The sequence below is a fragment of the Danio aesculapii genome, chromosome 18 (assembly GCF_903798145.1).
Source record: "Danio aesculapii chromosome 18, fDanAes4.1, whole genome shotgun sequence".
NCBI lineage: Eukaryota > Metazoa > Chordata > Actinopteri > Cypriniformes > Danionidae > Danio > Danio aesculapii.
In genome coordinates this window covers 12,204,049-12,217,574 of record NC_079452.1, presented here as the reverse complement: position 1 = coordinate 12,217,574, position 13,526 = coordinate 12,204,049, and the positions used below count along the sequence as shown (strand labels likewise).

General features: G+C 38.2%; 1 protein-coding gene across 1 annotated transcript in view; it reads right to left on the bottom strand.

The window, feature by feature from the left end:
• Positions 1-13,526, bottom strand: part of veph1 (ventricular zone expressed PH domain-containing 1) — a 153,454-nt gene that overhangs the window by 134,268 nt on the left and 5,660 nt on the right. The window contains exon 3 of the mRNA XM_056478100.1: positions 6,392-6,566. Coding sequence (XP_056334075.1) covers positions 6,392-6,566 — 175 coding nt within the window. The remainder of the gene's footprint in view (positions 1-6,391; positions 6,567-13,526) is intronic.

Here is a 13,526-nt window from a genome sequence, read left to right as displayed (position 1 = left end):
TTTGAACAGCTGAGGGGATAGTGTATTTTGGCACACACACACCATGTTAAATATACCATTCACTCAGACCAACTCATAAAACAAAATGCAAATCTTTGAATATCACGTACTTCGAGCAATTTAAAAGAACAATGGATGTAATAAAGTTTGCTTCATTGTGGATGTCTCAAATGACCCATTTAACTGTGTGGTTTTGGGAGCAAAAACCAGAACCACACTCTGTGGGCCAGGATGACCGCATGTCATTTACACTACACTGATGCTGTGGGTGGCACACTAATGCTGTGGAAACTAAACAGTCACTGGTCTGCATGTGTGTTTGAATATTCTTGTAAAGGCACAAAGGGAGTTCTTCTCTAATTGCGAAAAGTCAATGAGGTGCAGGGCCTGGAAAGCACTGAATCATGGGGAATATGAGGATTTTATACCTTCCATGACTCACCCTACTATTCTATCATGTAATCAAACACAGCACACGGTCACAGTGACTTTGCCAAGTAGGATGTGTTTCTGGATCAACATCTGTTGTCGGTACTAGAACAAAATTTTTATCTAACAAGCGTAGCCCTAACCTTAACAATTAAATACCAAAACAAGTTTGTCCAGAAAACTGAGGCACCCAAGAAGACAGAACCTGAAATTCATCATTTACACAACTTCAGTTTGTTTCGAACATAATGAATTTATTCATTTTGCTAAACAAAGTCATACAAGTTTTGCTTGTTGTAGTAGTGGCTGTTTAGGAAATTATTATGAAGATATGGGTCAACCTGTGGGCTGGGGCACCCCAGTGGGTGTTAATGGTAAAACAATTTTGAATTTTTTTTGTTGAATTTCAATACAATTTTAAAATTTGCTGTACATTTTAGCTTCATTTTAGTTTGCTTAAAAAGCTTACATTAACTTGTGTTCAAAAATATAGTACACATTTTATGTTTATATGCGCAGGAGCGCAGGAGATGTGTACATGTCATCAGATGGATATTCTTTCAAAACACTATTATTTGCATATGATTTTTTTACGTTTTCCCCATTGTTTCCCCTCCATTTTTATTTTTTTATTATTATTTTATTATTTTTTTAATATACTGTGCATATGTTTTACTTTGTTACTTAGTTTTGATGTTGTTCTGTACTGTTAACTCTTGAAAAAGCAAAATAAAAATATATAATTAAAAAAAGATTGATATTCTTTTCATTATAAAAATAGGAGGCTGCTTTGTTATCATTAATTAGGTTTTACATGGTATTACATTAGATATACAGTTTGAGGGGCGATGGTGGTGCAGTGGTCAGCACTGTCACCTCACAGCAAGAAGGTAAAGGGACTAAGCCGAAGGCGATTCTCAAAATATCTCCCTTCGTGTTCAACAGAAACACAAAAAGGTTTAAAACCACATGAGGGAGAGCAATTGACAAGGTCATTATTTTCATTTTCAACAAAGTCATACAAGTTTTGCTTGTTGTAGTAGTGGCTGTTTAGGAAATTATTATGAAGATATGGGTCAACCTGTGGGCTGGGGCACCCCAGTGGGTGTTAATGGTAAAACAATTTTGAATTTTTTTTGTTGAATTTCAATACAATTTTAAAATTTGCTGTACATTTTAGCTTCATTTTAGTTTGCTTAAAAAGCTTACATTAACTTGTGTTCAAAAATATAGTACACATTTTATGTTTATATGGAAAAGATATTTTATATTTAATCATGCACTTGACTGAAGTGTTTGGCTGTAAAAATGCCATCTATAGGTGTTTCTCTAAACCATAGGTCTTCAGCTGGATTCCTGGAGGGCCGCAGCTCTGCACAGTTTTGCTCCAACCCTAATCAAACACAGCTGATGCAACTAAGCAAGGTATTCAACACTACTAGAGGCTATTAAGCAGGTGTGAGCTGGAGCTGGTTGGAGCTAAACTATACAGAGCTGCGGCCCTCCAGGAATTAAGTTTGAGATCACTGCCAGACACAGCTTTGATTTTCCACAACAGAATGAGTCCTTGTGAATTCTGAAAATGACAATTTATTTCTGCTAATTACTATTCTATTTAATTTAATTTTCTGCGAGTGTTGTTAGTTTCGTTTAGTCTTTGTTTTCATTTATTGTGAATTTCTTATTTTATTTCAGTTAACAAAAACGTTTTCGTCTATTAGTTACAGAGTGCTTTCACACCTAGTCGTTTGTTTTGGAACCTGGCCCAATTGCTCTGTTAGATCAATTTGTTTGGGCAAATGTAAACACCGCAATCGTGCTCGGATCTGCACCGCAGTCATCAGTCTGAGACAACCTCGACTGAAATAAACTCTGGAATGGATCAATTGTAGTAAGAAAGCAATACGATTTAACAAACTAACAACCGAGGCTATATCCCAGTATATTATGGATATGTAACAGCCATATTCAGCTGAAGTCAATTATTAGCCCCCCTTTGAATTTTTTTTCTTTTTTAAAGATTTCTCAAATTTTGTTTAACAAAGCAATGAAATTTTCACAGTATGTCTGATAATATTTTTTCTTCTGGAGAAAGTCTTATTTGTTTTATTTCGGCTAGAATAAAAGCAGTTTAAATTAGTTTTTAAATTTAGGGTCAAAATTTTAAGCCTCTTTAAGCTATTTTTTTTTCGATAGTCGACAGAACAAACCATCGTTATATAATAACTTGCCTAATTACTCTAACCTGCCTAGTTAACCTAGTAAAGACTTTAAATGTCACTTTAACTGTATAGAAGTGTCTTGAAAAATATCTAGTCAAATATTATTTACTGTCATCATGGCAAAGATAAAATAAATCAGGTATTAGAAATGAGTTATTAAAACTATTATGTTTAGCAATGTGTTAAAAAAAATCTGCTCTCCATTAAACAGAAATTGGGGAAAACTAATAAAACTAATAAAGCTAATAATTCAGGGGGTATAATAATTCTGACTTCAACTGGCTAAATAAAGAGAAAATTATGAGTAGGGTTGGATGTCACTCCTACCGGTAAATGTGCAATTCATGTTGATTACGAAAGTAAAACCATGCTGAAATATTAACGAGAGCTGTTTAATCATTAGGAAGATTGACTTAAATTAACATCTGATTTTTTTTTCTCTGATTTATATATGGTGATGATCTCTGTGGGTGTCAACATTAAAGTGCACGCTTTCACTTATAATGCCTTATTGCTCATCATCAAAAATTTTAAAGAGCCCATATTATACATGAAATATGGTCATATTTAGGTTGTAAGGGTCTCCAACAACAGTCTAATATGCATGCAAGGTCAAACAACACTTTGATGGTCTTATAATCTGCATTTATTTTTACCTAATTATCCCAGCGACTCCCATATGAATCGTTCAGCGATTCATTTGTTCCCAAACCCATCCTCAGCGCGAAGCTAATCTGCGCTGATTGGACCGATGACAGCCTGCTGCGATTGGTCGACGACACTGACAGGCTTCAGCGCGAGACAGAGTGAAATGCCCAGCTGCTAATCTACAATATAAAAGTAGTCACAGTGCATACACGCTTCATAGTGGATTTTGGCTGCCAGTGGGTGAATGTAAACACAGACGATGGACTAGAAAATACTGACGACTAACTATTTTATTGAGCAAAAAGTTCAAGAACTGGCGAGGAGATCTCCTAGCCTCCTAGTCACAGTCTTCTTGCTCTTTTCACACACACACACACACACACCCACACACACGCACGCACACACACACACAGGGCCTGCGCGTCCATAGAGGAGCGGCTGAATAGAGAGGGCGCGGCGCTCAGTTATATCCACGAATACCCGTGCGTTACACACACACACACACACACACACACACAGGGCCGGCGCGTCCATAGAGGAGCGGCTGAATTGAGGCGGCGCGGCGCTCAGTTATATCCGCGAATACCCGTGCGTTACACACACGAGGAGACACACACACACACACGGGGCCGGCGCGTCCATAGAGGAGCGGCTGAATTGAGGCGGCGCGGCGCTCAGTTATATCCGCGAATACCCGTGCGTTACACACACAAGGAGACACACACAAAACACGGGGCCGGCGCGTCCATAGAGGAGCGGCTGAATTGAGGCAGCGCGGCGCTCAGTTATATCCGCGAATACCCGTGCGTTACACACACGAGGAGACACAAACACACACACACACATTACTTGACCGTTGCATGTGTGTAAACAGCTGACGATCCGTAATCAAAGCGGCACGCGTCGCGTTTTCAACGTGGCTTTACACGCGATATGAGAATATAAAGAGTTAACCTGATACAGTACCGCAGTTACAAGTAACAAAACAAAACTAAATACAGAATTTGCAGGATAGAGTAAACGAGGCAATAATTTTAATCGCACGTACTTACACTGGTGAAATAGGGGAAGAAACTGATCCATGATGCACTGATCCATGTTCAGACAGTCTTCACTGATCCTTCCTTTAACAAACTGATGAAGTCTTCTTTGAAAGCATATAGTTTTCAGAAGCACTCAGAACTGCTCAAGGCTGGGCTATAATGCTGAGGTTTCCTCTTTAATTAGACTCAATAATATCCATCTGCACAGCGTGACTTCATTCGACCGGTGTCTGTGTGTGTGTGTGTGTGTGAGACTTTTTTTCTGTTAGTGGGCGGGGCCGCAGGATTCAAATCTCCCGGGTTTGCGCGCCCAACTACTTGTGTTTCGTAGCTGCGTCATCACGAAACACCTAATGACTCGTTATCAAGACGACTCGTTTGAAGCACTATGAGTCGACTCTTTTATAGATGAATCAATAGTTTTAAACACTGTACACTTACAGATTTAAGCCTTAGCTGGATATTTCACTTCACTTAGAGCTGTGTTACACACTACATGGAAGGGCATTTTCAAAAACCCATAATATGGGCTCTTTAATAACGATATATGACAGCTAAATAGAATTCGTGGGAATAAATAAACAGTGGAACTCTGAACAACATGAGGAGAGTTTACTCGCACGTGACTTGTTTTAACTATTTTGGTCCATTTAGAAACTTTGCCGTGTGAAAGCCAAGAACAAAATGCAACATTGTAACACTTTTAATCCCTTTTTCAGAACCAAACAATTGATTTACAGGTGTAAAAGTATCCTCAGTCTAAGCTTTAGTTTTTCTTTACTAAAATAGCCTTGCTATGAAAACAATTCAAATAAACATTTGAATTGAATCATTAATGATTGTTTATGTTCCAGTGGCAAGTGTAAAAAAATGGCAGAGTGTAGCTATTTGTAAAGCATACTGCACCATCTGTTGGTAAAAACTCAGACTTGATTTAAGTGAGAATCGCAATGCATTTAGAAAATTTCAGAATCGATCATTTCTCGTTTCGCAATGCGTCGATTTACTGACCTTGTCCTATTTTTAGCTGAATACATGGCTGTCTACAGGTCCAGTGCTCCAGTTCTCTGCCGGTTTTGACTGCTCATTTGACCTAGAGACCTACACTCACAGAACCTGATGGTTCACCCAAAAATAAATATTCTGCCATCATTTACTCACCCTTCACTTGTTCCAAACCAAAGTTGTTGTTGTTTTTTGGTTCTGTTGTACAAAATAGAAGAATATAATGATAGAAACCTCTAACCATTGACTTCCTTAGTATTTGTTTTTCCTACATTCTTCAATATATCTTCTTATGTGTTCAACAGAATAAAAACCCTGAACTGGTTCAGAACAGGTAAGTAAAGGGTGACAGAACTTTAATTTTTAGGTTAACTATCCTATTAAATGCACCATGTCTGGTTATCGCACATTTATCTCACAGAAAAACATCCAAGACCATGTGTGGCACTTGCTGAAATCACCGTAACCCAGAGCAAACTGGCATCCATCATAAATACAGTACACACAACACAAAGCGGGTGAGGATATTGTGGGGTCTGTGCTGTGTTAGTGATTTACTTTGCCCTTCCCTCCCCATAGGGATACAGCTGCGGCTGGAAGTTCACAGTAATGTAAAAACAGTAAATATAACAATAATTATTTATCATATTTGTTAAATTACCCATTAACTGTATTTTATTAACATCTACCCCACCCCAAACCTAAACCTACCCCTCACAGTAAAGTAAAAACAATAATTATAACGAGAATTAGTTATATTATACATAAAATTACACATTAAATTGTATGGTATTAACATTTACTCTAACCTCAATCCTAAATCTACCCCTCACAATAATGTAAATACATAAATCATTTAAAATAAAAATCCAAAATGTATTAATATTATTTAAATTACACATTAAATAGTACTTTATTAACATCTACCCTTGCCCTCAAAATGATGTAAAGACAGTAATTAAACTTGTTCATTAATTGTATTGTAGAAATATGCAGCTGTATTCCTTCAAGACTTTACCTCCTTCCCCCATGTTGGACCCTTACCTGCCAGAACGCTGCATGTGATCGCCTCTGTGTGTTGGGCCAAGAGTTCGGCTTTAGCAATGGCAGCCAGTGACAGGTAGCTGGACATGTTTCTGCTCAGCTCTTGGTTCCCTTGCTGTAAGAACCGCACAGCTACAGGAACCGCTAAAGCCATCACTGGTGGCCTGTTGTAATTCTGAAAAAAAGAAGAAACTGAATCATACACGGTTTACTACTTAAATCTGTCATACAGACTATAATACAGAGACATTTCATTCAAATAAAGTAAACACAAATGAAACAACGTGTAGATTCTAAATGGTGTATGTCAAGATCATCCAATAAAAATGTTAATAGATGAAGAAAATGATTGCATGAGGGTAGGCTGGCTGCTTAGTTTAAGGAAGATAATAAGAGAAACTACATGAGCTTTGAAAAGCAGCAGTAAACATTGAAAAGATCAAACTGAAGTCTGCCACAGAAAGTAGGTTATGTTAAATGTTCTGCTGCCCCCTAGCGCAGGAGATGTGTACATGTCATCAGATGGATATTCTTTCAAAACACTACCATTTGCATATGATTTTTTAAGTTTTTCCCCATTGTTTCTCCTCAATTTTTATTTTTTTATTATTATTTTATTATTTTTTAATATACTGTGCATATGTTTTACTTTGTTACTTAGTTTTGATGTTGTTCTGTACTGTTAACTCTTGAAAAAGCGAAATAAAAATATATAATTCAAAAAAGATCGATATTCTTTTCATTATAAAAATAGGAGGCTGCTTTGTTATCATTAATTAGGTTTTACATGATATTACATTTGATATAAAGTTTGAGGGGCGACACAGTGGTGCAGTGGTCAGCACTGTCACCTCACAGCAAGAAGGTCACTGGTTCGAGTCCCGACTGGGTTAGTTGGCATTTCTGTGTGGACTTTGCATGTTCTCCCCGTATTGGAGTGGGTTTCCTAAACTAAATTGTCCGTAGTGTATGTGTGTGAATGAGATTGTACGGGTGTTTCTTAGTACTGTGTTGCAGCTAAAAGGGCATCCTCTGTGTAAACCACATGCTGGATAAGTTGACGGTTAATTCTGCTATTGTGACCCCTGATGAATAAAGGGACTAAGCTGAAACCGATTCTCAAAATATCTTCCTTTGTGTTCAACAGAAACACAAAAAGGTTTAAAACCACATGAGGGAGAGCAAATGACAAGGTCATTATTTTCATTTCTGGGTGAATTATCCCTTTAATGAATGATTTAAAGGGGACCTATAATGCCCTTTTTACAAGACATAAAAATAAACCTCTGATGTCCCAAGACTAGACTGTGTAAGTGAAGTTTCAGAATACCACACAAATAATGTTTTATAACTGCACATTTTAGGCTTTGATCCTAAATGTGCCGTTTTGTTGACTGTCACTTTAAATTCAAATTCAGATTGTGTTAACAGCTTCTTTTCTTTTCCTTGTTTTTTTTTATTATGCAAAGAGGTACACAACTGACATGGAATCACATACAAATCGAAGAGAGAAAAACAAAGAACAAAGATGGAGTCAGGTACAGGCAGGTGTGCGTGTGTGTGCGTGTGTGTTTGTGTGTGTGCGCATGTAAAAGTAATTGAGTGGACCGGTCAAAGTACTGTACATAAATTACAGAACATAAAAAATATACAGCATGCATAATGCTGTCGCTGTATGCGAGGATAAATCACGCTATTCGTGCGTAAATAGATGCGTGAACATTTTGAGTTTATCCGCTTTATTTGCGCGTCAAATTCACTTCAAAACACACGTGGATTCGCGTGATGGGCAGGGCTTCTGTCTGCCCAGTGACTCTAGCTTCGTTGCTAAATGGCTAACATAGAGAATAGCTGTGTTTATGTGCTTTATGAAGGATGAAAAACAGCATCAATTTGTTTGGAGCCGTGTCTGAGTCCACTAGATCCATTCTGAGGTGCACCCAGCTCTGTGAGTTCATCAACTCCTCCAGAAACAGTACCTGGATGGTGGAAGCTTTCAACGGTGCTTCCGACTGAGCTGAGCCCAATTTGATGAACTGTTGTCCGGTGTCGGCAGAAGGATTTTCCCCCAGGACAGAAACAACAAGCGCTAACTCATAATCACGCCCCTACAAGAGAAAGCTCCCGATTGGTTAACGCGGTGCAAATGTCCGCTGAAGTTCTGTTTTTCCAACTTGAGCGATTCGCGTGAAATGCAAAACGTGCAAAACGTTCAACACATGCCACTTTATTTGCGCGAATCGCATCTTTCGCATCACCTCATTCGCGCATATCGCTCCACAGGATGTCTATTTGCATTCTTGCATTGACTTAACATGTAAATCACTCACGCTTGATGCTTCTTCCACATCTGGTGTAAATGCAGCATAACAGTTGAAAGCATATTATTATATGTCGTAAATATCAAAAATTAAAGCAAATAGTATAGATATAAATAAAACATAGATAGATAGAACAGCCTTCTTTTCAAACGTGGTTGGGGCTACAAACACCAATACATCAGCATAGCGGCAGATTCAAAACAAGACTAACATTATCTCTGTGAAAAACTGAAAATGTCAGAAGTGGCAGCTCAGACGAAGATAATCTATGTTCATTTGCGCATCTTAAAACTGCCTCTTAGTCCCTGACATTATCTTCCAACCCAGGCTCATTCTGATTACGTACCCCTATATACATTTCTGGGGAGTGCCAAATATGTCCCAGGAGCTACATTTTTGGGAGTTTTTGTAATCGTGAATCCACCAGAAGCCACTGTGTAGCCTTTTTCAGATCTCAAATTTCTCTCACAAGTGCCATTCACGCCTGCTCTTCTCACGTAAATCCACCGGACGCCACTGTCTGACTGACTGACTGACTGACCCACACTCCTCCTTCCCTAAACCCAACCAATCGTGTTTTCAAAAGCACAGATTGACCCACCCACCCATCCTTTAACCCAAATGACAGTTTTAAAAAGCAATCCAGAAAAAGAAAAGCCCTCGCGTAATTTTTACCACGTTTTCAGATCTTACCAGATTCTCACCCTGTTATTTACTTGATAATTGAATTTTTTGGCTTCTGTTTTTGTCTCACCTGCTTTCTGGAACTGTTCTTTACCGTACTCGAACCCAGTCAACATGGTCAACTTCTCTCTGCGTCTCAAGTCCGCCAACGTACATGGCGAGATACTGTACAAACTGGTAACAGCGGGAAAGCCGTCCATACGAAGGTAAGCAGTCAGCTGTTAAGCGTGAAAAGGAACAGCATCATACCACCCCCGTAACAATCTTTTTAAAGACGAAATGCAGCCATACGTACTTCTGGCTACATAATTTGTGATCTCAAGAAATGTATATAGGGCTACGTTTTCAGAATGAGCCTATGTTGTTATCTTCAGCAGGTACAACGTGAAAAATATAACGGCGGATGGCTGCTTCTCACTCAGGGCTGTCTATGCTAATGAGATCTTCACTAACGAGCATGACTTTTCCGCTCTGATGTCAATCCAAGTGTTTCTACAAACTATTTTAATCCAAATTATAATTTTTTACCATTAGAATCTGGCTATATTCACAGACTGTTGCCACACAACTGTGCCTAAACCCCTTATAAAAGTCATTTTTGCATAAAAGCTCCCCTTTAAATGAAAATAAGTTCCTACAATAGTCACCAACACAATCTGGAGTAAACTGAAGAGATTTCTTTTCTCTTTTCCTGTATAAAAAGAATGCCGTATGTTTTCTTGCCTGAAGCTCCTGGAATATCGGAAGTAAAAGTTTAAAAGGCACGCTAACTTTAAAAGCCCAGAGCTAATTATAAAACAGTCGCTTGAATATGTGACTGCTGCTCAGATCAAAGAGCCCTTCTACAAATAGTTGTGAAGAACTCAGGCATAAGACTGTTCAAGACACAGTCCTCTAATGAATACTGATCTCCGCCACTACCCACAATGCATCACTCTAGCTCAGCCTCCCTCCAAAAGCCCTTCTGTAAGATTCAAATGCGGCTCATTATATAAGAGATTGCGTGTGTGAAAATAATAAGAAAAAAGAGAGAGAGGAGTCACTGAGGATGTGGAAAATCTATTAAAACAAGAATGAAGTAAATATCAAAAGAAGCTGAAGAAATGGTGAACGTTTCTATACAAACTGAAAGAACTTGAAGGAGATTACGGATAATTGCTGTTGTCAGGCGTGTCAGTTTCATTTCGAGACACACCGCTTGGCTTCCTTAGAATGAATTATTATTAGTTCAGAGTTGAAATAGATGGTTTAGCAATTAGAAGTTGAGGAGATCAAATGAGCCGAGAAAAAATCTTTATTTGATCTGTAAATGTCACTGTTTCACATTACAAGCTGCATCTGCAAAAAAAAATTGGGCCCTATTAAGGCCCAATCCCAATTCTATTTTTGTACCCCTAACCCTTCCCCTTAGAAATGGGACAGCACTACAGTACCTGCACACGTCATCATATGTCATCACGATCTCTTGCTTCATATGAGATCAGACAACGGCGACTGCTGTAGTTATTCCAGTAGCATTATTTTTTGGTTTTTATCTCTAGGAAATCACTGAAGGCGTATAACATGTTATCATAACGATCTAATGTGGCAATTAGCTCGTAACTGTACTGTGTATTTACACCCAGTGTTGCCAGATGTAGCAGATTTTTCCAGCCCAAAAGCTGTCCAAAACCCTGTCCAAAACCCACCCAAAGCACAAAAAAATGGCCAAAACATTACATTAAATTTATTTAACCAACACCAGCAGTCACAGAGCCACAACATAACCGGATCAAATTCAAATTCAAACAAATCAAATTCAAAACCGCCCAATCTGGCAACACTGTGGCATACACTGTGACCATATTCATCAATGTAAACACAGGAAAACAACATTAACATTACAGCAGACACTGTAAAAAGCTCATTCCCAGCCACTAGACTTTTCTGACAGGGTATTTGATTGTTATTGAGTGTCAGAATGTTGTGGGACTGCTGTACAGGAGTTTTTAGCATTTTTTACCGAGTTTTAACTGAAATTTAGCGGTCTTTATTTTAGCGTTTTTTTAAGCATGACAGTAAAACATGAACGTGGTGATGAATATATTAAAACATGTGCTTGTTTGTTGTAAAAATTCGGAATAATGACAACAAATAGTAATTTGTGCATCTCCTGACTTCCGTGTGCAGCCATGCTGTCGTTGTGGCTGGTGTATTCTGGGAAATTTTCTTACCCCTTGGTTTCGAGTGTGGTCCTGAAAAATCTCCATTTAAGGGGTATCTACCCCTTCCCCTTAGCGCTACACCTTCAAGCTAAAAAGAATTGGGACACCCAAATAAGGGGAAGGGCTAAGGGGTAGAATTGGGATTGGGTCTAAAGCTTTTCTTGTGCTTTTCTTGTGGGCCTAAAGCTTTTCTTGTTGAAGTTACATTCAACTCTGGAAGTCTGATGGAATTGAAGGCAAAGTCTGAAAAAATCCAAAACTTGCTTTTGATTTTGCGTATATTTGCCACACAACATGGTGGTATGTCAAATATATTATAATATACAAGTCCAATCCTTCTATGAGAGTTTTTCTAGTTTCCAGATTTGTTTATTTTCACATTTATTTACTTATTTGAATAATTTGTTGTACATTTTAATCTGATTTGTGCTCATTTAATTTGATTTCATTTCAATCAAAATTTCCATTATTTAATTTTATTTTAACAACTATTTTATCATTATTATTATTATTACTAGATTATTGCTTGATTACTTTTATCTACATTTACAACTAATTATATATTACATTTATTTATGTACACGTTTCTTAATTTATTTCAATAATTTGTTATACATTTTAATCTTGTGTTCATTTAATTACATTTTTGTGTTTCAATCAAATTTTCATTCAATCATTTTCCTGGTTTAGTAGTACCTTATTTTATCTGGGGTCGCCACAGCGGAATTAACCGCCAACTATTCCGGCATATGTTTTACACAGCGGATGCCCTTCCAGCTGCAACCCAAGACTGAGAAACACCCATACACTTTCACATTCACACACACACTCATAGACTATGGCCAGTTTAGTTCATCCAATTCACTTATACTGCATGTGTTTGGACTGTGGTGGGGGGAACCGGAGCACCCAGAGGAAACCCATGCCAACACATGGTAAACATGCAAACTCCACACAGAAACGCCAACTGGACCAGCCGGGACTCGAACCAGCAACCTTCTTGCTGTAAGGCAACAGTGCTAACCACTGAGCCACCGTGCCGCTTCAATAAAAATTTGTATTTGTGATGAAAACGAGCCCACCAGCTCATCTTCAGGGGGAAAAATGTGAGTGGCTCACTCGCAAAGCACTGTCGTGCAAGGTGATGTTTATTTACAGTGACAAAAAGTCCATCCACAGTATTATTTACGTTTTCATTAATTCATTTCCTTTTCGGCTTAGTCCCTTTATTAATCAGGGGTCGCCAAAGCGGAATGAACCGCCAACTTATCCAGCACATGTTTTACGCAGTAGATGTCTTTCCAGCCGCAACCCAACACTGGGAAACACCCATACACTCTTGTACACACTCACATACACTACGGCCAATTTAGCTTATTCAATTCACCTATAGAGCATGTCTTTGGACTGTGGGGGAAACTGGAGAACCCAGAGGAAACCCACGCGAACACGGGGAGAACATGCAAACTCCACACAGAAATGCCAACTGGCCCAGCCGGGGCTCGAACTAAGATTAGAAGTGAAAAACACCGAACAAGCACATTGAGTATTTTATCCATATTCAAGGTTGTTGCTTCCTCAACATTGAGTGAGAACATTAGTGGTGTAACAGATCAAATGCAGTTCGGATCACACTACGGTTTTTGAGTCACGGATCGGACCATTTTTCAGATCAGCAAAAAAGGGAGGAGACAAATGTCATTTGCTTTCCATTTATACAAAATATATACAAAAAACATTGCTTTTATTAAACAGAATCTAGAATCTGTAGTTTTAATAAAAATAAAAATCAAGAAACAACCAGCTGAAAAAAAGAAAAGTATTCAATAAGAAATATGATCTTTGCTACTGTTGCTGATAATGCTAAACATAGAAATCTAATATCTTGTACAACAGATCATATTTATCTTCAATTAATAATTTCAA